At 50.8% G+C, this 27,080-nt stretch overlaps 1 protein-coding gene across 1 annotated transcript in view; it reads left to right on the forward strand.

Moving 5' to 3' along the window:
• The window catches only part of rspo2 (R-spondin 2), a 124,185-nt gene that overhangs the window by 34,866 nt on the left and 62,239 nt on the right, over nucleotides 1-27,080 (forward strand). Inside the window, exon 3 of the mRNA XM_078217167.1 lies at nucleotides 26,050-26,238. Coding sequence (XP_078073293.1) covers nucleotides 26,050-26,238 — 189 coding nt within the window. The remainder of the gene's footprint in view (nucleotides 1-26,049; nucleotides 26,239-27,080) is intronic.

Consider the following 27,080-nt stretch of genomic DNA (forward strand, 5'->3'; position numbering starts at 1 on the left):
AGTGTATGTAACAAGGTCCACTGGCAATTACTTGAAGAGCAAGAGAGTTCTCCTGGTGTTCTGGTCAATATTTCTCCATTGACTTCCGATACTGTGTACAGTTCTGGTCACCCTATTATAGAAAGAATATTATTAAATGAGAAAGAGGGCAGAAAAGATTTACTAGGATGCTACCGGGACTTGATGGTTTGAGTTATAAGGAGAGGCTGGGTAGACTGGGACTTTTTTCTCTAGAGCGCAGAAAGCCGAGGGGTGATCTTATAGAGGTCTATAAAATAATGGGGGGCACAGATAAGGTCGATAGTCAATACCTTTTCCGAAAGGTGGGGAGTCTAAAACTAGAGGGTATAGGTTTAAGGTGAGAGGAGAGAGATACAGAAGTGTCCAGAGGGGCAATGTTTTCACACAGAGGGTGGTGAGTGTCTGGAACGAGCTGCCAGAGGTAGTAGTAGAGGCAGGTACAATTTTGTCTCTTAAAAAGTATTTAAACAGTTACATGGGTAAGATGGGTACAGAGGGATCTGGCCCAAACGCGGGCAATTGGGATTAGTTTAGGGGTTTGAAAAAAAGGGGTGGCATGGACAAGTTGGGCCGAAGGGCCTGTTTCTATGCTGTAAACCTCTATGACTCTGTGACCACCTAAAACAGGTCATCTGGTTGTTATCACATTGCTGCTTTTGGGACCTTGTGTTTTTTCTGTCATAGCAGTGACTATTTCTGAACTGCTTCATCGACTACAAGATGCTTTGGAATGTTCTGAGGTTGGGAAAGGTGCTGCAGAAATGCCAGTCTCTTGTATCTTTAAGCGTTCTGGCTTGATCAACAAGAAGGGAGGCCTCATCCTGAGATGGCCCTTGGACCACAGAGACAAACTGCTTGCTGGGAAGTGTTACTGCCCCTTCTACCCAGAGAGGCGAGTCACTTTTGGGGATTTGACTCCTTTGTAGCTATGCTCCACTGGGTGAAATTGGTCTTTGAAGCTTTGAATGTCTCAGGTTGGATTATAGAATCATAGAATCCTTACAGTGCAGCAGAGGCTATTTGGCCCATCTAGACTGCTCTGACTCTCTGACAGAATAACTTACCCAAGCCCTCTCCCCTGCCCTATCTGTGTAACTCCATGCATTTACCGTGGCTAATCCCCCTCGCCTAAACATCTTGGGACACTAAGGGGCAATTTCCCATGGCCAATCCACCTAACTTGTACATCTGTGGATGTATTAATGTGCGTATTTAGTGTGGGCTGTTGTCACTGTGTGCTGGAAATAACTTGCACCCATGAATGTAATGGTAAAACCTCTTTTACATTTTGACAGCTGAACTTTTTCAAGATGCCTTTCACACTCTGAGCAGACTTTGTTCAAGTCCTGATGGAAATCAATGTCCCTTTAATGACCAATAGCAAATCAATAACATTTCTCCAAGGTGGCCACAAGTACCGGGTGTAATCCCAGTCTTACTTAGTGAAATAATATTAGTCTGTGCTACTTAAACATTGGGGCTTAAGGGCAAATGAGGAAAATATTTGAGATGAACTGAGTGTGTTTGAATATAATCGCTGTCACCTGAGCAGGATTAGTTCTTGCTGACACTTGGTTTGATCTGGAGTTTATTCTTGGGATTTGATTATCTGCTAACTGTTCCTGCATTTTTTAATGTAACTATGAACAGTACTCCGTGAACCTACTCTTACCTGTTAATGCGAGTTCCTGCCCTCCATATCTCCCTCCCACCAGCCTTGTTTGCTCTCAATGTACAAGATAATCTTTTAAAAAGAAGTTGCTTTTTTTTAAATAACTCTAATTCTAAATTGCACCGTTTGATTCTTTGATCTTTATTTAAAATGTTTTGACTGCGTTTCAATATGAACATTGACAGATATCTCTCTGGCTTCAACTGAATCAGTTTATTCATGTTTTCTAGTAAGTCAGTAATTGGAGGTCAGTGGGAATCAGGGTGAGAAATGCTACTGAGGTCAGTGGGAGGTCCTGGGACACCCTGACCACCGAGGGGTAACTGTAGTGCCTTTATTGCTGATTGAGCTTCATTTCCGAGTATAGGCCATTGCCACAAGATGCTTGTTCTTGGAGACCCCTAGTTGATGCTGATTCGAGATCTTGGCCTTATATTTAAATGTAAAGATCTGCTCCTTCTCTTTGTATTAACAAGATTGTTTGGCTAATTCCCATGCTGATATGACAGGTGGGACCAAAGTAATGAGTATCTATCAGTCCTGGCTCAATCAGTAGCCTTTCTCACCCTGGTTCAGAAGGTGGTGGCTTCAAGTCCCACTCCATGGGATTGAGTCAATAATTCCAAGCTGACACTCAATATTTTCAGTAATGAGATTAAATTTCTCACCCAATTTTAAATCATTTTCTCATGGGATTCTTTTCCTTCTGAGCAGGAAAACAAGTTTGCTTATGTTAGTATTTATTGTTGCTTCTTAATCTTTACAGATGTTAAAATGTTGCTGAGGTGATTACATGGGCTGGAGTTCCACGGAATCAGCATAACCTCTAACCATGTGTGACTGTGACGTATTATCCATTCCAAACCTCACTGGCTCATAGTGTAGAATCATAGAATCCTACAGTGCAGGAGGAGGCCATTCGGCCCATCGAGTCTGCACCAACCACAATCCCACCCAGGCCTATCCCCATAACCCCATGCATTTACCCTAGCTAGTCCCCCTGACACTAAGGGGCAATTTGTCATGGCCAATCCACCTATCCCGCACATCTTTGGACTGTGGGAGGAAACCGGAGCACCCGGAGGAAATCCACACGGACACGAAGAGAACATGCAGACTCCACAAACAATGACCCAAGCCGGGTATTGAACCCGGGTTCCTGGTGCTGTGCGGCAGCAGTGCTAACCACTATGCCACTGTGCCGCCCCAGTAACCTGCTATCTGCTTCCATACCCTCTCCCCATTGTTCAGATACACATTCTACATGAAGTGTGCATGTAATACCATTAATTTACTCTTAAATGAAACACAAGTAGCTCCTGGTTATACTCTTGGATTTTAGACACCAATAACTTGATATTCTATCAGAATATAAGTAGTAAAAGAGTGGGAAAAGGAGAAGTAAGGCTGATTAGGGACCTAAAAGGGGATTTACACATGGAGAGAGGTATTAAATGAATACTTTGCATCATCTTTCACAAGGAGGTAGATGCAACTCAGGGCATGGTGACAGAGGAAAGTGTTGAACAGAGGTGTTAGTGTTGAATAGACTGTTGGCATCAAGCAAACAAATCCTTTCTACCAGTGCGAGCTGGACGTTAACTCACATTTTTACCACCACACAGAAATGGAGTGCCCGTACTGTCGTCCTTGTAATGTTGGAAAATTGGCAGCCGCATACACGGTCAATTCCTGCGACCAGCAATGCGATAATGTCACAGAGAATGAGGTTGATTTGAGGGACAGATATTGGTCAGGAGAGAGGAGAACTCATTGCTGCTGCTGCTCTGCAAAATGGTGCCACAAGGTCTTGTATGTTTCACCTGACGGGGTAGACGGGGCCATGGTTTGAAGACTCATCCAAAAGACGGCACCTCCGACTGTGCGGTACTCCCTCGGTGCTGCACTGGAGAAGACTCAGTCCAGACGGTGAAATGGAACTTTAACTCACCCTTGGATTGGACTCGTTGAGCTGTGGTTGATATGTTGTTATGCTGTATAATTGGCCAATAGTTTTGTTGGTAGTTCATAAAATCTGACGGATAGAGGGGGCAATCTTCCCGGCTCACCATACTGCTCGATCGGCGTGGCGAACCGGTAGTACTGTGCCCAGTTTCTTGCCTCTTGTGACATTACTGGCCCTTAGCAGCAAGCCTGATTTAAATATTTATTAGCTAATTTCAATATAATTAATGGGCGTGGGACAGAATCGTCCGGAATCACTTGCATTAACGGCCTTGCCGGTGGAAGTCCTCATCGGCATGGATCACGGATGGTCCCACACCAATGGGGATCAGACATGATGGCCTTGCCAGTGGGACTGGAGACCATTGAAACCCCCCAGGAGGGGGCAGGGGCGGGCCTGGAACTCTGACAGTGCCAGTCTGGCACCTTGATACAGTAAGAGTTTTAACAACACCAGGTTAAAGTCCAACAGATTTTTTTGGTAGCAAATACCATTAGCTTTCGGAGCGCTGCTCCTTCGTCAGATGGAGTGGAAATCTCATCTGATGAAGGAGCAGCGCTCCGAAAGCTAATGGCATTTGCTACCAAATAAACCTGTTGGACTTTAACCTGGTGTTGTTAAAACTCTTACTGTGTTTACCCCAGTCCAACGCCGGCATCTCCACATCATGACCTTGATACTGCCCACTGGGCAACCCTGTACTGCCCACCGTGTACCCTGGCACTGCCCACCGGGCACCATATAGTGCAGAGGGGCAGGCCTAAGGGGAGGGTGCAGGGTATGAAGGGATGAGGCCTGAAGGGGAAGCAGGATGTGAGGAGCTCTGCACTCTGCATGGGGCATTGCTGGAGCAGCGATCGGCCCAGGGGCGGGGGAGGGGTGCAAATTGGGGGCAGTGATCAGCCTGGGGAGGGAATTAGCAGGTGATCAGCTGGGGTGGGGGGGGGGGGGTGTCACGATTGGGTTGGGCAATCAGGGGGGTGGGGGGGGAGGGGCGATGTCCAGGAAGTGGGGGGAGTGACAAATTCCGAGTGCACTATGTACTGTTGTACACAGCGTGCTGAGAGATCGGGGGGCATGCGCAATACCACCCTCCAGCAGTGTGCAGTTGGCTTCCCGACGTAAATAGACTCCATCAACTCCCCCTACTGGCAAGAATCACATTTGGGATTTTTTTAAAAAATGCCATAAGATAGCTCGCCCAAACAAATGGGTGTGATTCTCTCCCTTTTACACGCTTGTTTAGCGCTTAGAATTTTTTTGGTAAGGTCTCCCCTGGAATCCATGAAGTGCCTTAACACCAAAGTGTTGTTTCTGGTCACATAATCCTTGTCGCCAGAAAGAGCTAGGATGTAATGACAGCCTTGAGGCTGAACTGAAATGTATTTATCTTAGTGACAAACCCTTACCATTCGCCATACAATCTAGTGATGGAAATACCATTTTGTCGAGTTTCTATTGGCCCTACTTTGTATCAAGTTTTATTCACTTGCTTTTCAGCGACAATCTCATCAAAGAGGTTTAAGATGATGGAAGGAGAGTAAAGGAGAGAACCTGGATTCCTCTGGGTGGGAGAATCCAGAAACCCCATCTTAAAATTCCAGCTGGGTCAATTTAAACACAAATTGGGAGGCATTTGGTTACACAAAGGGTAGCGGAAATTTGGAATTCTTCCCCCCGCCCCCCAAAAAAAGGCTGTAATCCTGAGGATGGGTTGAAATTTATCAGGCCGAGGTTGGTAGTTTTGTGGGGCTGGTGATGGATATGGAATGAAGGTGAGAAGATTGAGTTGAGGTACAGATCAGCCATGACCTCCTCTGAACATGATGAGATGATCCTTCTCGGTGATGTTGATTGAAGGATAAATAATGGCCAGGACACCAGGGAGAACTCCCCTTCAAAATAATACCATGGGATCTTCCCCAGTTTAACATCTCATCTGAAAGATGGCGCCTCTGACAGTGCAGCACTCCCTCAAAGTTTAAAGTTTATTTATTAGTATCACAAGTAGGCTTACATTAACACTGCAATGAAGTTACTGTGAAAATCCCCTAGTCGCCACACTCCGGCGCCTGTTCGGGTACACTGAGGGAGAATTTAGCGTGGCCAATGCATCTAACCAGCATGTCTTTCAGACTGTGGGAGGAAACCGGAGCACCCGGAGGAAACCCATGCAGACAAGGGGAGAATGTGCAAACTCCGCACAGACAGTGACCCAAGCCAGGAATTGAACCCAGGTCCCTGGCGCTGTGAGGCAACAGTGCTAACCACTGCGCCACTGTAATACTCCATTGGATTGTCTCCACAGTGATAGCCATGATGTGGAGATGCCGGCGTTGGACTGGGGTGGGCACAGTAAGAAGTCTCACAACACCAGGTTAAAGTCCAATAGATTTATTTGGAATCACGAGCTTTCAGAGCGCTGCTCCTTCATCAGGTGAGTCCACAATGGGACTTGAACCCATAAGTCTTTGACTCATGTGGGTCAACTACTGACTGAATCACATTGGTACACCGGTTTTATGTACTGTGAGACCATTAAAATTCCTGATGAGCAGCATCCTCTAGTTTATTCATTTCAAGGTGTTGTATTGAAGTCTGAGGAAGTATATTGTGAGATATGAATGTTAGGAATAGGTTATCTTCAGGGTCATTAAGAATATTTGCTTCGAGGTAAAGGGAATCCGTTCAGAGAATGCGGAATATATTGTCAGAAATAACTCCTCAAATATGAGGGTTGTCTTTGGAAAAGATCATTCTTGGGTTTTTTTGATAAACTGTCTTTCTTTTTAAACCTTCCCAAAAATCTAGTGTGCAATCAGATTTCAGCTTCAAGGACATCTTGGATTGAGATTAGGAGGTGGCTGAAATAAAAATCTATTTCATCTTATTCCAGGAATAGTTGGAGTGCGGCTAGAATCCAATTTGCTTTTGAAGTTTTGCGAGTATCTGAGCTTTGCATTTGACAGCTTGTTGGTCACTCCCAGAGTTGTGAATGTTGTGCATCGCTGTTCTTCACTAAAGTGTAATCACATTCAAACTGGACAATAGGACAAGCCTACCCTTCAATGGGAGAGGTGAAGGGGGGTTTGGGGGGGTTGGGGAGGGAGAGGCGGAGGGCGGGGGGGGGGGGGGGGTGTGGACCTGGGGGCTGCACAGGGGTGTGGGCACTGGAGGGGGCACCTCAGATGCCTTGATCAAAGGTTGACTTTGAATGATTTGGTGTTATGAGGGATGGGCTACATTAAAGCAGATATTAAAGCTTCCTCTCTGCTCCTCTTCAAACTCTGCTACACGGACATTCATGTAAATTGATAGTCTGTTTGATCATTTTAGGTCCCAGTTGCCCTCCCGTGGGAGACAGTGATGAGAAATATTGATTCAAAGTAAAGAGAAAATGAAGTTTATAGTGAATTAATAGAAACTATAATCTTTAATAACCTTCATGATTCCAAGAAGGATATTTTTTAAATCTTGGAAGTTATTAACTGTTTATGGTTGTACCAATGCCCTGGCCGCTGAGTTTAAATTCCACTGCAGCAACTGGTACAATTAAAATTCATTCATAAATTATAAAATCTGGATTTGAAAGCTATATGGCGACTGTGAAACGATTGACGGAAAAACCCATCTAATTCACGAATGTTCTTTAGGGAAGGAAATCTGCCGTCCTTACCCGGTCTGGCCTACACCTGACTCCAGAACCACAGCAATGTGGTCGATTCCCAACTGCCCTCTGAAATGGCTGAGCAAGACACTCAGTTTAAGGGCAATTAGTGATGGGCAATAAATGCTGGCCTTGATGCCCACATCCCATGAGAGAATAAAAAACCTCGGGTTGACTTATATCAATCACATTGAGTAATGAAAGCATGACCACCTGAGAGAAAAAAGCTTCTCCTTATCTCTGTTTCCAATGGACGTCCCCTTGTTTTTAAACAGTGACCCTCTAGTTCTAGATTTTCCAACAAGAGGAAACATCTTCTCCACATCCACCCTGTCAATACACCTAAGGATTTTAAAGGACATTTCATTACGTTAAAGGTGCTTTATAAATATAAGTTGTTATAGATAGCTGTATTCGAGCCCAGGCTACCTGTAACTATCCATATAGTCACATGGAGAGAATCATAGAATCTCTACAGTGCAGAAGGAGGCCATTCAACCCATCGAGTCTGCACTGACCACAATCCCACCCAGGCCCTATCCCCGTAACCCTTCATATTTACCCCGCTAATCCCCCTGACACTAGGGGGACACTAGCATGGCCAATCCACCTAACCCACACATCTTTGGACAGTGGGAGGAAATCGGAGCACCCGAGGAAATCCACGCAGACACGGGGAGAACGTGCAGTCTCCACACAGACAGTGACCCAAGCCGGGAATCGAACCCAGGTCCCTGGCGCTGTGAGGCAGCAGTGCTAACCACCGTGCCACCCCAAAAAGAGAGTCAGTGGAACTAGTTACTGTGAAGGTAAACAAGTACTTACATTTCAATCCTGCCTTTTGCAAACTCAGGTTCGAACCGTCACTGTGCTAATGAAGGAAATGCAGCAGCCAAAATTACACACAGCAAGATCCCACAAACAGCAATATGATAATGACCAAATGATCGTTTAGTGATTTTTGGTTGAGGGATAAATATTGGTCCAGAGACTGGGGGAAAGCTCTCCCATCCTTCTTTAACATTTAAACCACGGGATCCTTTACATCCACCTGAGACTGGGGAAAACAGGATTTCTGTTAATAATGTCTCAGCTGGATGACAAGTTCTTTAACAAAGCGAGAATCCCAAGTTGGGAGGTCTGTCTGTGGAGGGGCAATGTGTCAGTGGGAGAGAATACAAGAGCAATAAAGTTGTTCTCAGGTTGGAGGAGGAAGTAAGATTGCTTGTGAATATCATCAAGAAAAGTTAAAAGCAAAATACTGCAGATGCTGGAATCAAAACCAGAAAGGGCTGGAAAAGCTCAGCAGGTCTGACAGCATCTGCGGAGAGAGAAACAGAGCCCCGTGTCTGTGTGAGTTTCCTCCGGGTGCTCCGGTTTCCTCCCACAGTTCAAAGATGTGCAGGTTAGGTGGATTGGCCATGCTAAATTGCCCATTAGTGTCCCAAGATGTGTAGGTTAGATAGATCAGCCATGGGAAATGTGTGGGGTTATGGGGATAGAATGGGGGGAAAAGAGCTGGGCAAGGTTCTCTAACAGAGAAGTCGGCGCAGACGCGATGGGCCAAATGGCCTCCTCCCATACTGTAGGGATTCCATGATTCTATGATTCTGACGAAGGGTCATCCAGACTCGAAACATTGGCTCTATTCTCTCTCCACAGATGCTGTCAGACCTGCTGAGATTTCCAGCATTTTCTGTCTTTGTTGTCATCGAGAAAAGGCCATATTCTAAAACATGAGAACTTGCTGGATGAGGTCCTTGGAGAACGATTAGAGAGATGTGGATCAAGAGGGAGAAAGAGAATGGTGTTAGATAATGGGAATGAGAAAAGTGCAAGAAGGAGGAGTGGAGAAATGAGCAGAGGCTGTGCCCAGGGGCACACCACTCCGACTATTGGTGAGATGACAGGAAGTGGTCCATGCAGCTTCTGCCTCCCAGAGGGAGCACGATGCAGGTTTGCCCCAGAGGGAATACGATGCAGGTTCACCAGACCGGCTCTTGGGATGAGGGACCATCCTATGGGAGAAACTGAGTAGACTAGCTCTGTATTCCCTGACGCTTAGAGGAATGAGGTGACCTCATTGAAACATTACAAAATTCTAAAGTAAAGTATATTTATTAGTCATAATTAAGGCTTACATTAACACTGCAATGAAGTTACTGTGAAATTCCCCTAGCCGCCTGTTCAGGTCAATGCACCTAACCAGCATGTCTTTCAGACTGTGGGAGGAAACCGGGGCACCTGGAGGAAACCCACGCAGACACGGGGAGAACATGCAGACTCCGCACAGACAGTGACTCAAGCCGGGAATCGAACCTGGGACCCTAGCACTGTGAGGCAGCAGTGCTAACTGCTGTGCCACCGTGCCACTCTGAGGCTTGGCATGGTAGAGCTGGGAGGGTGCACCTATCCCCTGGCTAAAGAATCCTGAACACTCCCAGAGCCGTATCAAATTAGCATAAATCCCATTGCTTGTGTGAGGTTGCTATTCGCTGTTGCATTTCCTAGGGTTGGCACGGTGGCACAGTGGTTAGCACTGCTGCCTCACAGCGCCAGGGTCCCAGGTTCGATTCCGGCTTGGGTCACTGTCTGTGCGGAGTCTACACGTTCTCCCCATATCTGCGTGGGTTTCCTCTGGGTGCTGGTTAGGTACATTGACCTGAACTAGGTGCCAGACTGCAACACATTGCAGTGTTAATGTAAGCCTTACTTGTGACTAATAAATAAGCTTTTTAGTAACAGTAATAATTCAAGTGCTTAATTGGTTACGAGGTACTTTGGGATGTGGAAGATATCGATATGTCTTTTTTTTGAACTGATAAGTAATTCAAATAAATGGCGACAATTTGTAAAAATCTGGATTTGTGTTGCCTGAATGTTTTTGGCTCTGTCCTAAAACTACCCAGCACGTAAGATGGAAAATGTACTTGCTATTGTTTTGGGTAAGTCTAGCGCTGTCCCATTGCAAGCAATAGCCTTGTTCTCATCGCCCAAGTCTGATTTATTTCTTAAATCTTTGACATGGTATTTTCCCAGCATCGTCCAGTTGTTACTGGAGATTCTCTGCTGTGTTGGGAATTACATAATGCAATTATTGATCGAATTGCACTGTGATTTGATACTTGCAGCTAGTTCTGGTATCCATGACAACTGGCTTGCTTCCTCCACTGATCTGATTATTTTTTTAAAACCCAAGTATTACAAAATCTGCTCCAGGCTGCAACCTGGTAAATTTATTGGGTGTCAAATCAGTACATTTTTCGCTGAATCCAGAGGGATGTGATGGACAGTTCCCCAAGTGTGTGTGTGTGTGCGTGTGTGTGTGTGTGCGTAATGCTGCCATTGGTATTCTCGGAAAATGCTTTGCGATTCGGAATGTACATGATACAGGCTGTTTAGCCCATCAGGCCTGCTCTGCCATTCAATAAGGTCATTGGCTGATCTTCTACCTGAACTCTGCCCTGTGGCCTTATCCCTCCACATCCCTTAGAAATCAATAGATTTTTGAGCACCGTCTCAGAAATACTCACCGACTCAGCTCCCTGTGGTAGAACTTCAACGATTCACAACCCTTTGAGTGAAGACATTTCTCCTCACCTCAGTGCCAACTGATTGACTGCTTATCCTGAGATTCTGTTCTAGATTCCCCACCCTGGGGAAGCATTGCCCCAGCCTCTAACCCCTGCAGAATTTTGGAATATTTCAATGAAATCACCTCTTGTTCTTCTTAGCTCCAGGGAATATGGACCTACTCCACAATTTCTCCTTGTGGGGAAGACCAATCCAGTGAACCTTTTGTTACACTCGAGAACAATCGTGCCCTTCCTTGGTGTAATGATAGTTTGATAGATTATTTGAACGATAGGTTGAAAGATGGATAAATAGATTGATTCATAGGTAGTTAAAAATAGATAGTTAAAAAGGTGAATAGGCAACAGATGGCCAAATAACTAAGAAAATATCAAAAGAGACAAAGGAGCAGGCAGATGGAGATACAGAAACATTCTGGGAATCTGCTGAAGATGGAAAATGTTTTCTTGTCCGTAAATGATGAGTAAAGATAAAAGAGAGCGCATCTCTGTCCATTTTTTATCCTTCTGCCAGCTCCATTGTTCTGCAGATTCATCAGGGCCCTGGCATGATCTTCTGAGCCTTTGGCAAAACGGCACACGACTTCAGCGAATGTTTGTATAATTGTAGTAAGACTTCCTTTAATCTTGTTCTCCAATCCCCTTGTAACAAAAGCTAGCGTCATTTTGCCTAATTGCTTTCAAATATTGAGGCAGTGACGGATTGAACACTGGAGCCTGGCGTCTGATTTGATTTTTGAAGCAAAGGTTTGACTTCTCCCAGTGACCCAACGTTCACCTACCAGTTAATCACATGACTTCATTGGGTCAAAGCGAAAGGTCCTGCTTCTTTTCAATGAAGCATTTAAAGATGAATTTATTTCACATCTCACTCCTACTCAGTGAAGTAATAACCATCTTGTGACTGACTCCATTAAGTCTGGCCTCACGCTCTGTTTTTACAAGATAAATTTATATTTGGGAAATATGTTCTGGTAGTTCCTTTATAAACTATTTAGACATTGTAACTGGAGCTGGAAAATGGTGAGAGTAGACCAAGTGACCACATATGACACAGATATTAAAGGGTCATGCAATTGTACAACATAATCATAGAATCCCTACAGTGCAGAAGGAGGCCATTCGGCCCATCAAACCTGTGCTGGCAACAATCCCACCCAGGCACTATCCCCATAACCCCACGTATTTACCTTGTTAATCCTCTGATGCTATGGGGCAATTTAGCCTGGCCAGTGCACCTAACCAGCACGTCTTTCAGACTGTGGGAGGAAACCGGAGCACCCGGAGGAAACCCACGCAGACACGGGGAGAACGTGCAGACTCCGCACAGACAGTGACCCATGCCGGGAATCGAACCCGGGTCCCTGGTGATATGAGGCAGCAGTGCTAACCATTGTGCCACCCCTGTCATGCGAAAGAAGTGTGGGAGTTCTCCCCAGAGTGCGGGCAGAGAAGAAGTTTGTTGGGGCTGCTCATAGTACGCAATAAACTATTGTTTGTTGTAAGTCCTATGTCATTGGAATCCAGCACTTCTACAGTGAGTTTAGAATTTATTTGATGATTACCTTTTGGATGCTGGTAATGGAATTCCATTTCAAAAGTTTATCCTAGAATTTCCAGGGATGTGACTCTTTAAATTTACTCCCCCTCTCGGTCTTTGGTGTAACAAAAGTGTCATTGGTGTCTGTTTTCACATCTATCTGATGTAGTTTGTTGGAGAAAATGGCATGCAGTCTCGGAGATATTGGTTATTTTTCAATGCCAGGTGGTGTATCAGTTTAACACTACAATGACTTTTTTGTAGCGATTTATACAACAGAGTGGCTCGTTTGGTCATTTCAGTGGGCAGTTATGAATCAGCCATGTTGCTTTGGGTCTGGAGTCACATACAGGCCAGAACACGTAAGGACGGCAGATTTCCTTCCCAGAGGACATAGTTAATCAGGTTATTGATGACAATCCAGTAATTCCATGGTTGCCATTGCTGATGCCAGATGGAAAGTTGCTGGGTTAATAGTTTACTTTAGAGTTCTTTAGCAGCTGTGCTGCGCTGAGTGTGTGGCCATGCCGGTGAGAACTTCCACGCTACCAACTCATCACTTCCTGTGTACGGGTCATCACAGTACACGCATGAACACACAGGCTGGCATTTTATGACCTCACTCAGGCAAAGCTCGTACAATTCCGCCCGTGGAAGTCATCTATATGGATTTCAGTAAGGCATTTGACAAAGTCCCACATGGCAGGTTGGTTAAGAAGGTTAAGGCTCATGGGATACAAAGAGAAGTGGCTAGATGGGTGGAGAACTGGCTTGGCCATAGGAGACAGAGGGTAGTGGTCGAAGGGTCTTTTTCCGGCTGGAGGTCTGTGACCAGTGGTGTTCCGCAGGGCTCTGTACTGGGGCCTCTGCTATTTGTGATATATATAAATGATTTGGAAGAAGGTGTAACTGGTGTAATCAGCAAGTTTGCGGATGACACGAAGATGGCTGGACTTGCGGATAGCGAAGAGCATTGTCGGGCAATACAGCAGGATATAGATAGGCTGGAAAATTGGGCGGAGAGGTGGCAGATGGAGTTTAATCCAGATAAATGCGAAGTGATGCATTTTGGAAGAAATAATGTAGGGAGGAGTTATACAATAAATGGCAGAGTCATCAGGAGTATAGAAACACAGAGGGACCTAGGTGTGCAAGTCCACAAATCCTTGAAGGTGGCAACACAGGTGGAGAAGGTGGTGAAGAAGGCATATGGTATGCTTGCCTTTATAGGACGGGGTATAGAGTATAAAAGCTGGAGTCTGATGATGCAGCTGTATAGAACGCTGGTTAGGCCACATTTGGAGTACTGCGTCCAGTTCTGGTCGCCGCACTACCAGAAGGACGTGGAGGCGTTAGAGAGAGTGCAGAGAAGGTTTACCAGGATGTTGCCTGGTATGGAGGGTCTTAGCTATGAGGAGAGATTGGGTAAACTGGGGTTGTTCTCCCTGGAAAGACGGAGAATGAGGGGAGATCTAATAGAGGTGTACAAGATTATGAAGGGGATAGATAGGGTGAACAGTGGGAAGCTTTTTCCCAGGTCGGAGGTGACGATCACGAGGGGTCACAGGCTCAAGGTGAGAGGGGCGAAGTATAACTCAGACATCAGAGGGACGTTTTTTACACAGAGGGTGGTGGGGGCCTGGAATGCGCTGCCAAGTAGGGTGGTGGAGGCAGGCACACTGACATCGTTTAAGACTTACCTGGATAGTCACATGAGCAGCCTGGGAATGGAGGGATACAAACGATTGGTCTAGTTGGACCAAGGAGTGGCACAGGCTTGGAGGGCCGAAGGGCCTGTTTCCTGTGCTGTACTGTTCTTTGTTCTCTTTGTTCTTTGTTCTTTGAGGCTAACAGAGAATTCCATGCTGCGAGACTCGGCCGCCCTGATTCCGGGGTGGACATGGCGGCAAAATTCCAGCCACAGTTTACATGAAATATTCCAGATTAATTAAGAAATGAACTAGATTTAAATCTAGGATGAGAATGACAGCACTGAAGCTCCTATCTCTGGAACATAACCGCTATGTTACTGCAACACCCCATCCACACCCACAGACCGAACCCTTCGCACAGACACCGTGAGCCAATGTGTTGTGCTGGGTTGTGGAGCAGGGGATGGTGAAATCGGCTGGGTTGGTGACTCCCCTGAACACTCCCTCACAAAGGACTCAGACCGTAAACTATTCTGATAGAGGCAGCAGAATGTCACTCTGTTCCAGGCAGCAACCAGAATCTAATTGAATACATCCCGATTCTCCCACAGCTGTGACACAGGGGGCTGAACTCAATCAGCTCATTTTCAACTCAGAACCAGGCGGAAAAAATACCTGTTTGAGATCATTCTACAAACAGTGAACAGGAGGCATTTTTAAAGCAAGAATTTTCATTTACACATCACCAATCACAACATGGCTACATCCCAAAATATCCTGCAGCCAATGAAATAGAAGTGCTGTCACTGTGATAGGAAATGTGGCAGCCAATTAGAGAGCAGCAAACTCCACAAGCAGCAATGTGATAATGACCAGATAACCTTGGATTTCTCACCATCTCCCACACCCCCCGCCTTCCCCGCCTCCCCCCACACCCCCCGCCTTCCCCGCCTCCCCCCACACCCCCCGCCTTCCCCGCCTCCCCCCACACCCCCCGCCTCCCCCCACACCCCTGCCCCCACACCCCCCGCCTTCCCCACCTCCCCCCACACCACCCGCCTTCCCCGCCTCCCCCACACCCCCCGCCTTCCCCACCTCCCCCCACACCCCCCACCTTCCCCGCCTCCCCCCACACCCCCCGCCTTCCCCGCCTCCCCCCACACCCCCCGCCTTCCCCGCCTCCCCCCACACCCCCCGCCTCCCCCCACACCCCTGCCCCCACACCCCCCGCCTTCCCCACCTCCCCCCACACCACCCGCCTTCCCCGCCTCCCCCACACCCCCCGCCTTCCCCGCCTCCCCCCACACCCCTGCCCCCACACCCCCCGCCTTCCCCGCCTCCCCCCACACCCCCGCCTTCCCCACCTCCCCCCACACCCCCCGCCTTCCCCGCCTCCCCCCACACCCCTGCCCCCACACCCCCCACCTTCCCCGCCTCCCCCCACACCCCCCGCCTTCCCCGCCTCCCCCCACACCCCCCGCCTTCCCCGCCTCCCCCCACACCCCCCGCCTCCCCCCACACCCCTGCCCCCACACCCCCCGCCTTCCCCACCTCCCCCCACAACCCCCGCCATCCCCCACCTCCCCCCACACCCCCCCACCTCCCCCCACACCCCCCGCCTCTCCCCACACCCCCTGCCTCTCCCCACACCCCCCGCCTCTCCCCACACACCCCGCCTCCCCCCACACCCCCCGCCTCCCCCCACACCCCCCACCTGCCCCCACACCCCCCTGCCTCCCCCCACACCCCCCACCTCCCCCCACCCCCTCCCACCTGCCCCCACACCACCCGCCTCCCCCCACACCCCCCGCCTCCCCCCACAACCCCCGCCTCTCCCCACAACCCTGCCTCCCCCCACACCCCCCGCCTCCCCCCACACCCCCGCCTCCCCCACATCCCCCCACCTGCCCCCACACCCCCCGCCTCCCCCCACACCCCCCACCTCCCCCCACAACCCCCGCCTCTCCCCACAACCCTGCCTCCCCCCACTCCCCCTGCCTCCCCCCACACCCCCCGCCTCCCCCCACAACCCCCGCCTCTCCCCACAACCCTGCCTCCCCCCACTCCCCCTGCCTCCCCCCACTCCCCCCGCCTCCCCCACATCCCCCCACATCCCCCCACACCCCCCCACCTGCCCCCACACCCCCCGCCTCCCCCCACACCCCCCACCTCTCCCCACACCCCCCGCCTTCCCCCCCACCCCACCACCTCCCCCCACACCCCCCGCCTCTCCCCACACTCCCCTGCCTCCCCCCACACCCTCCGCCTCCCCCACACCCCCCCTTTCCCCGCCTCCCCCCTCACCCCCCACCTGCCCCCACACCCCTCCGGCTCCCCCCACACCCCCCACCTCTCCCCACACCCCGCCACCTCCCCCCACACCCCCTCGGCTCCCCCCACACCCCCCACCTCTCCCCACACCCCCCCGGCTCCCCCCACACCCCCCACCTCTCCCCACACCCCCCCACCTCCCCCCACACCCCCTGCCTCCCCCCACACCCCCCGCTTCCCCCCACACCCCCTGCCTCCCCCCACACCTCCCGCCTCTCCCCACACCCCCCGCCTCCCCCCACACCCCCCACCTCCCCCCACACCCCCCGCCTCCCCCCACACCCCCCCACGTCCCCCCACACCTCCCGCCTCTCCCCACACCCCCCGCCTCTCCCCACACCCCCCGCCTCCCCCCACACTCCCCCACCTCCCCCCTACCCTGCCTCTCCTCTCATCCCCCGCTTCCCCCCCAACGTCCCCCCACACCCTCTGCCTCCCGCCACATCTCCCTGCCTCCCGCACACCGCCTGCCTCCCCCCACACTCCCACACCTACCCCAGCCTCCCCCCACACCCCACGCCTCTCCCCACACTTCCCGCCTCCCCCCACACCACCCCCCCACTTCCCACCAGCTCCCCCCCACCTCCCCCCACACCCCCTGCCTCTCCCCACACCCCCCGCCTCCCCCCACACCCCCCCGCCTCCCCCCACACCCCCACACCTCCCCCCACACCCCCCCCACCTCCCCCCACATACCCCCACCTCTCCCCCATATAACCCGCCTCTCCCTACACCCCGCACCTCCCCCCACAGCCCCCGCCTCCCCCCACACCCCCCGCCTCCCCCCACACCCCCCACCTGCCCCCACACCCCCCTGCCTCCCCCCACACCCCCCACCTCCCCCCACCCCCTCCCACCTGCCCCCACACCCCCCGCCTCCCCCCACACCCCCCGCCTCCCCCCACAACCCCCGCCTCTCCCCACAACCCTGCCTCCCCCCACACCCCCCGCCTCCCCCCACACCCCCGCCTCCCCCACATCCCCCCACCTGCCCCCACACCCCCCGCCTCCCCCCACACCCCCCACCTCCCCCCACAACCCCCGCCTCTCCCCACAACCCTGCCTCCCCCCACTCCCCCTGCCTCCCCCCACACCCCCCGCCTCCCCCCACAAACCCCGCCTCTCCCCACAACCCTGCCTCTAACCCCCACTCCCCCTGCCTCCCCCCACTCCCCCCGCCTCCCCCACATCCCCCCACACCCCCCCACCTGCCCCCACACCCCCCGCCTCCCCCACACCCCCCACCTCTCCCCACACCCCCCGCCTTCCCCCCCACCCCACCACCTCCCCCCACACCCCCTGCCTCTCCCCACACTCCCCTGCCTCCCCCCACACCCTCCGCCTCCCCCACACCCCCCCTTTCCCCGCCTCCCCCCTCACCCCCCACCTGCCCCCACACCCCCCCGGCTCCCCCCACACCCCCCACCTCTCCCCACACCCCGCCACCTCTCCCCACACCCCCTCGGCTCCCCCCACACCCCCCACCTCTCCCCACACCCCCCCGGCACCCCTCACACCCCCCACCTCTCCCCACACCCCCCCACCTCCCCCCACACCCCCTGCCTCCCCCCACACCCCCCGCTTCCCCCCACATCCCCTGCCTCCCCCCACACCTCCCGCCTCTCCCCACACCCCCCGCCTCCCCCCACACCCCCCACCTCCCCTCACACCCCCCGCCTCCCCCCACACCCCCCCACCTCCCCCCACACCTCCCGCCTCTCCCCACACCCCCTGCCTCTCCCCACACCCCCGCCTCCCCCCACACTCCCCCACCTCCCCCCTACCCTGCCTCTCCTCTCATCCCCCGCTTCCCCCCCAACGTCCCCCCACACCCTCTGCCTCCCCCCACATCTCCCTGCCTCCCGCACACCACCTGCCTCCCCCCACACTCCCCCACCTACCCAGCCTCCCCCCACACCCCCCGCCTCTCCCCACACTTCCCGCCTCCCCCCACACCACCCCCCACTTCCCCCCAGCTCCCCCCCACCTCCCCCCACACCCCCTGCCTCTCCCCACACCCCCCGCCTCCCCCCACACCCCCCCGCCTCCCCCCACACCCCCCCACCTCCCCCCACACCCCCCCCACCTCCCCCCACATACCCCCACCTCTCCCCCATATAACCCGCCTCTCCCTACACCCTGCACCTCCCCCCACAGCCCCCGCCTCCCCCCACACACCCCACCACCCCCCTGCCACCCCCCCACCTCCTCCCCCACCTCCCCCCACACCCCCGCCTCCCCCCACGCATCCTCGCCTCCCCCCCACCTCCCACCACATCCCCGCATCTCCCCACCTCGCCCCACACCCCCGCCTCCACCCCACACCCCACCACTCCCCCCCAACACCCCCCGACTCCCCCCGCCTCCCCCCCATCTCCTCCAAACCTCCCATCTCCCCCCCACATCCCCCCTACCCCCCACCTCCCCCCCACAACCCCTGCCTCCCCCCACCTCCCCCCACACTCCCCACCTCCCCCCACCCTGCCTCTCCTCTCACCCCCTGCTTCCCCCCAACCTCCCCCCACACCGCCCCTGCCTCCCCTTACATCTCCCCACCTCCTGCACACCACCTGCCTCCCCCCCACCTACCCCTGCCTCCCCCACACCTTCCTGCCTCCCCCCACAGCCCCCCCCCCCACAGCCCCCACCTCCCCCACACCCCCCGTCTCCCCCCACATCCTCTGCCTCCCCCGCCTGCCCCATACCCCCCGCCTCCCCCCCACAAACCCCACACCCCCCACTCTCCCCCACCTCCCCCCACACCCTCCCGCCTCCCCTCACACCCCTCCACCTTCCCCTACCTCCCCCGCCTCCACCCCAACTCCCCCGCGTCCGCCCCACACCCCCGCCTCCCCCACACCCGCTTCCCCTGCCCCCCATTTCCCCGGCCCCCCATTTCGCCAGTTCCCCCACCTCCCCTCATTTCCTCCTCCCCCGTTTTCCCGCCTCCCCCGTCTCCCCTCCACCTCCCCCACCCTCCCCCACCCCCTCCCCCCCTCCCATTCCCCTCCCCGCCCACCTCCCCCTTTTTCGCCCTGCCTCTGGCCTCTCCCCACTTCTGGCTCGTTTAGCCTTTGAACGGAGAGGGATTTCTGTTTCTAGGAGCTGGAAACTCCAGTCTGCGTATTTCAGAATTTTACCCCTTTGAACTTGTCATTAATCACTGCTCCCTCCACACTTATTTTTAAAAGTTTAAACCGTCTGCATTGATTTAAAACATAGAAACTAGAAGCAGGAGGAGGCCATTCGGCCCTTCCAGCCTGCTCTGCCATTCATTTTGATCATGGCTGATCATCGAATTCAACATCCTGATCCCCCCCTTCCCCCCATATCCCGTGATCCCTTTAGAAATAGATTTGATGTAAAAGCTGAAACATTTTTTGAAAAGTGGTGTTTCCAGCGAGACTGTTAAAGGTGTTTTGCCATTTTCTGCTCTTCTTAAAATGAATGATGGGGGATTTTGAGTTTAGAAACCAGTCAGTTCTTGCTGTGTGTGTGGAAAATGTGAAGATTTTGTCTTTGGTATGATCCTAGGTTGACCCCTGGTGTTTTAATTTTTGATCACTTGTCCCTCTGTTAGACAGTCACAATTGCCAAGTCATCTCACTTTCACTCTCTGTCTTGGACACACGTTTAGAAAGTAGGACTTCAAGTTTTAAAGTGATTTTTTGCCACCCTGGCATCTGGATTATGTTCTTATCTGGTCTTGTGCCTCTCCCACTCTCTGCTCAACAATTGGCAGCCTAAGCTCTGGAATTCCCTCCCTAAATCTCCCCACACTCCCTCCCTCCTCCTTTTGGGATACATTTCTGAGCCAGTTTTCGGTCACCTGTCCCGGCATCTCCTTAACGTGGTTCAGTACGTCTGATTTATTCTTTTTATCTCATAACTTGTGTTCAGGAATGAATTACTCTGCTTTTGGCTTCAAGGATTGTAGAGTCCCAACCAGCAGCTCATACAGTCAAAGAGGTTTACAACATGGAAACAGGCCCTTCGGCCCAACTTGTCCATGCCGCCTTTTTTTACCCGCTGGGCTAGTCCCAATTGCCCACGTTTGCCCCATATCCCTCTATACCCATCTTACCCATGTAACTGTCTGAATGCTTTTTAAAAGACAAAATTGTACCCGCCTCTACTGCTGCCTCTGGCAGGAATCTACCCTGCAGGCAGAGGCCTCAAGGGGAATCTCACAGTAGCTTCATTGCAGTGTTAATGTAAACTTTACTTGTGACCAATGAATAAACTTTTAACTTTGTTTCAGACACTCACCACCCTCTGAGTGAAAAAATTGCCCCTCTGGACCCTTTTGCATCTCTCCCCTCTCACCTTAAACCTATGTCCTCTAGTTTTAGACTCTCCTACCTTTGGGAAAAGATATTGACTTTCTAGCTGATCTATGCCCCTCATTATTTTATAGACCTCTATAAGATCACCCCTAAGCCTCCTACGCTTCAGGAAAAAATGTCCCAGTCTATTCAGCCTCTCCTTATAACTCAATCCATCAAGTCCCAGTAGCATCCTAGTAAATCTTTGCTGCACTCTTCCTAGTTTAATAATATCCTTTCTATAATAGGGTGACCAGAATTGCACACAGTATTCCAAGTGTGGCCTTACCAATGTCTTGTACAACTTCAATAAGACGTTCCAACTCCTGGATTCAATGTTCTGACCGATGAAACCAAGCATGCCGAATGCCTTCTTCACCACTCTGTCCACCTGTGACTCCACTTTCAAGGAGCTATGAACATGTACCCCTAGATCTCTTTGTTCTGTAACTCTCCCCAGCGCCCTACCATTAACTGAGTAAGTCCTGCCCTGGTTCAATCTACCAAAATGCATCACCTCGCATTTGTCTAAATTAAACTCCATCTCCATTCGTCAGCCCACTGGCCCAATTGATCAAGATCCCGTTGCAATCTGTGATAACCTTCTTCATTGTCCATTATGCCACCAATCTTGGTGTCATCTGCAAACTCACTAACCATGCCTCCAAGCTTTCGATGTGTTTAGAAGAAAGAGAATGGACAGGTTTTTAAAAATAAATGATTGTGTTTGAAGTACCACTGGTTAAATTGATGCCGAAATCATTCCCATTTTCACTGAATTGGGGTTACCTTTTCTGTGCTTTATGGGATTGAAGGAATTATCCAACGTTTAATACAAATAGCCTTTTTTATCTGTTACAAGTCTCATGATCAGATACAAAGCAGGTGTAGAGTGTTTGGAAAGTTGACCCAAGATGTAAGCTTGCAGCTTCGACATGAAGGTCTGAGATGGCGAATCTATATATTTTTTAAAATCTCCTGCTCGAGACAACAATCAGTTGAATTAATTTTCTGATTGGGTGCTTTGATTAATTGTGAATGATCCAACTTCCAAGGGTGGCACGGTGGCACAGTGGTTAGCACTGCTGCCTTGCAGCGCCAGGGACCTGGGTTCAATTGCCGGCTTGGGTCACCGTCTGTGTGGAATCTGCACATTCTCCCCGTGTCTGCGTGGGTTTCCTCCGGGTGCTCCGGTTTCCTCCCATAGTCCAAAAATGTGCAGATTAAGTGGATTAGCCATGCTAAGTTGCCCCTTAGTGTCAGGGGGGACTAGCTGGGGTAAATGCATGGGGTTATGGGGATAGGGCCTGGGTGGGATTGTGGTCGGTGCAGACTCGATGGGTCTAATGGCTTCCTTCTGCTCTGTAGGATTCTATGATTCTAAGTTCAGAGCTAAAGCAAATCAGCAATATGTTTGTCCATATGCAATTCTGTCAAATACATCAGCCAGAATATAATGAGGGGACTATTTTCTTTCAAAATACCAGTTTGGAAGTCAAAACACTAAGTCCAAACTTTGGTATTCCTCTCGGATAATAAATGTTGGAGCACTTTTTGCAGGCAAACTGGGGAGAGAAACTCCCCTCGCCAATCAGTAACAACATGCAGACTCCATCTGTCCTGCTCCAAAACAGCATGTACAAGTTCCAACTCTTGACTAACGCTTCCGCTCCTCCAAATATCAACTCATTTCTTGATTTATCATGGGAACAATCACCCAAAATGAGACATGTGATTAATCCGAGGCTGCTGGGAACTGAACTGAAATTGCCCCTTTTGCCAAATCTTAATCTCCTTCAGCCCATCGTCAAGGCTGGAATGAAATTCAGGTCTGCGAGTTGCAGAGGTGGTGCACTTTTACCCAGCCGGTTAGAATTATGTTAGTGTGTGGTGCCGATTAATTAAAGCACAGGTCTGTTTTTTCATGGGTTTCAGTTATTTGGCATTTGAACTTTTGTAAAGGCTGTTGGCTGATATTTCATCCAGATTGGCTGTCCAGGATGAATATGCCTCTGGATTCATTTTGTCAAGCTTGGCAGGGAGCTAGATGTGCTTATTTATTTTATATTAGCTAAAGACCTCAGTCGCTGTGTGCAGGATCTACCAGAAGGACATTGATTTGATTTGATTTATTATTGTCACATGTATTAGTATACAGTGAAAAGTATCGTTTCTTGCGCGCTATACAGACAAAACATACCGTTCACAGAGAAGGAAAGGAGAGAGTGCAGAATGTAGTGTTACAGTCATAGCTAGCGTGTAGAGAAAGATCAACTTGATGCAAGGTAAGTCCATTCAAAAGTCTGACAGCAGCAGGGAAGAAGCTGTTCTTGAGTCGGTTGGTACGTGATCTCAGACTTGTGTATCTTTTTCCCGATGGAAGAAGGTGGAAGAGAGAATGTCCGGGGGGCGTGGGGTCCTTGATGCTGGCTGCTTTGACGAGGCTACAGTGTTGGCTCTCTCTCTGGGACACTGCCTGGTCTGAGGAACCAGAAGCCTTGAACCATTGGAACTTTTTAGTGCGACACTTTTCTCAGCGACATCGCAGGAGTTTTGAATTACCAAGGGGTGGGATGGGGAGACGGAGAGGCAATCAGTATCTGGTAGAATGAGGACTTCATTTACTGCTATAAAAATAAGTTAGCACAGGAGAAAGCTCCGTCAGCCAGATTTTGGGAGACTGTAGGATTGATCTGGGAGATAACAATCAGCCTCCAGACACGGCCAGTGGCAGCTGTTTCCCAGTTGTCAGTACCAATGTCCACTCTCTTGCAGGGTTCTTGTAAAGGAGAAATGGGTGCCCAAGAGGTCATGACCCAGAGCAGTGTACCAATCCTGGAGTATCTGCTGCCACCCATCGGTAACTGTGACCGAGCCCCTTGTTAGTTTAGCAACGAGTGTGTGCTGATGGAATCAGTGTGCTTCAGGACCTCTGAGTGAGTGACCCCTGCCCTGGAAAGAGATGAAAGCATCTGCTACAGTGAAGGTGGACATTGTTCAGCCTGTCATATATTGCCCAGGTCTGCAGCCAGTGCTCTCAGGGTTCAGGCTCAGTACACAGTGCAATAGGAAAGGTGTAAGCAACAGAAATTCATCCTCCAGCAACCGGTCAGATGTGCATTCATTTCCTGGACTAGCTGCGGGACTGGTTTAGTTGAGGCAGCAACTCCTACACATTTACGCAATGCCTGGATCAGTACCTGTGATGTAGCAAGGGCCAGGTGTTGGGAGGTGGCATTACAATGGGCAGCTGCTTTTATCATCTGTTTTTAGATGGGGTGGCATAGTGGCACAGTGGTTAGCACTGCTGCCTCGCAGCGTCAGGGACCCGGGTTCGATTCCCGGCTCGGGTCACTGTCTGTGTGGAATTTGCATGTTCTCTCCATGTCTGCATGGGCTTCCTCTGGGTGATCCAGTTTCCTCCCACTCTCCGATGATGTGCGGGTTGGATGGATTGATCATGCTAAATCGACCCTTAGTGTCCCAAAATATGTAGATTAGATGGGATTATCCATGGTGAATGCATGGGGTTACAGGGATAGGGCGGGGGAGAGGGCCTGGGTAAAATACTCTGTAAGAGAGTTGGTTCAGACTTGATGGGCCAAATGGCCTCTTCTGCACTATTCCATGATTCTATGGTGGGTTGAATGGCCTCTTTCTGTGCCATAATTTCAATGGACTGCTCGGAGAGGAACTTGCCAGATTATTTCATTTCCCAGGTCCCAAACTGGCCTCGGAGGGAAAGCCAAGGAGGTGGTTACAGAGGGGGGAAGTATGGATTCATTGTGATACACAAGGTATTGTCACGGTCGGGACAGGTTGACTGCACGAGAGGATCTTTACCTGCCCGTGATTGTGTTTGGAAAGCCACACTCTGGGTCAATGGAACAGCTGAGTGATTTTTTGATTGTTGTCACTGCGGGCGAACGTGGATCAAACAGGAAATAACTCCAGCAGCACCAAATCCAGTCAGCCTGTTCTGCGGGATATTTATTTCTGAGTGTTGGTGAAGAGCAGGGCTGTTGGAAGTTGAACATTGCTCCGGCTGATCCAACCACAGCGAGGCTCATAACTCTAGCCAGCTCTTGCAGAGGGTGCATTACATTGGAGTAGGATGAAGCATCCAATGGAAAATGTCTGAGAAGCAGCCTTGACACCAATGTCTAATTGCACAATATTAGATAAGAGATGAAAGTAATGTTGAGTGTATTCAATGGCCCAACCTGCTGCTCTCTGAGGGAGAGAATTCCAAAGATTAGCAGCCCTCTGAGAGAAGACATTTCTCCTCTTCCACAACTGAAATTGACAGCCCCTCGTTTCGAAACTGTGCTCCCTCTTTCCAGATTTGAGGCAGATTCACACAGCGAGTGGTTAGGATCTGGAATGCACTGTCTGAGAGTGTGGTGGAGACAGATTCACACAGCGAGTGGTTAGGATCTGGAATGTACTGTCTGAGAGTGTGGTGGAGACAGATTCACACAGCGAGTGGTTAGGATCTGGAATGCACTGTCTGAGAGTGTGGTGGAGACAGATTCACACAGTGAGTGGTTAGGATCTGGAATGTACTCTCTGAGAGTGTGGTGGAGACAGATTCACACAGCGAGTGGTTAGGATCTGGAATGCACTGTCTGAGAGTGTGGGGGAGACAGATTCACACAGCGAGTGGTTAGGATCTGGAATGTACTGTCTGAGAGTGTGGTGGAGACAGATTCATACAGCGAGTGGTTAGGATCTGGAATGCACTGTCTGAGAGTGTGGTGGAGACAGATTCATACAGCGAGTGGTTAGGATCTGGAATGCACTGTCTGAGAGTGTGGTGGAGACAGATTCATACAGCGAGTGGTTAGGATCTGGAATGCACTGTCTGAGAGTGTGGTAGAGACAGATTCATACAGCGAGTGGTTAGGATCTGGAATGCACTGTCTGAGAGTGTGGTGGAGAAATATTCACACAGCGAGTGGTTAGGATCTGGAATGTACTGTCTGAGAGTGTGGTGGAGACAGATTCACACAGCGAGGGTTAGGATCTGGAATGTACTGTCTGAGAGTGTGGTGGAGACAGATTTAATGATGCCTTTCACAAAGCGGTTGGCTTATTACGTTGAGGAGTAGATCTACAGGCCACAGGGAATTTCGCTGGGCGGGTTTGGGGGGTGCTTGGCTGAGGGTTAGAGGGACTAGCTGAGTTGTCCTTTGCAGAGAGCTTGCATGGACACAAGGGCTGAATGACCTATTCCTGCATGCTGACCATTCAATTATTCTATTTCTGTTTTTTTTCTACAGCTAACACTGGACCATATCCAATTTGTAAGGGCTGCCTGCTTTGTTCCAAAGACAATGGGTGTCTTAGCTGCCAACAAAAGCTATTCTTCTTTCTTCGACGACAGGGGATGCGTCAGTACGGAGAGTGTCTACACTCCTGCCCATCGGGGTATTATGGTGTCCGTGCACCTGAGCTGAACAGATGTGCAAGTAGGTTCCACTTTGTTGTATTTGACAGAAGCTCAGCGGGGGAGGGTGGGGTGGGGGGATTGTGTTCTTGATTGCCACCTGCCCCAACATTAAATATTGTTGCTTATTTATTCATGGGATGTGGGCGTCGCTGGATTGGCCATATTGCCCATCCCTGGGGGCATTTAAAAGTCAACCACATTACTTGTCTGGTCTGGAGTCACATGTAGGCCAGACCAGGTAAGGATGGCAGATTTCCTTCCCTAAAGGGACATTGGTGAACCAAGTGGGCTCTTCCAACAATCAACAATGGTTTCATGTTATTGTTAGACTTCTAATTTCAGAGTTTCTAGAAGTTAAAGTTCACTATCTGCTATGATGGAATTCGAACCCGGGTTCCCAGATCATTACCCTGCATCTCTGGATTACCAGCCCAGTCACAATGCCACTGTGATCAACGGAGTTTTGTTATTCAAGAAGGAAATAGTGGAGTTGCTGGGAATTTGGGATATATGGAGAAAGCTGAGTGGGTCAGGCAGTTTAATGATCTGATTTGTAATCTATTTTTATTCCATTCGGAGACTTTATTGCGATACATTTGCAAAGATTCAGTGATCAGGATATGCGGAAATGAGTTTGCAAATTCAGATTTATTTTCTCCATTGAAACTGCTTTAATATTTGGAGATATTTTGGGAGTTTTGGTTTTGATGAGTTGATCTTTGCTGCTATTTGACGGAAATCTATCTTTGTGAAGTTATTTGTCAGTTTTTTTCTGTAATGATTGAAGGGATGAAATACCTTGTCCTGATGGCCACAGGTGATGTGTTTTTTATCAGTGTGATTTATGATGGTGTGTGATGT

The sequence above is a fragment of the Mustelus asterias genome, chromosome 7 (genome assembly GCF_964213995.1).
Source record: "Mustelus asterias chromosome 7, sMusAst1.hap1.1, whole genome shotgun sequence".
NCBI lineage: Eukaryota > Metazoa > Chordata > Chondrichthyes > Carcharhiniformes > Triakidae > Mustelus > Mustelus asterias.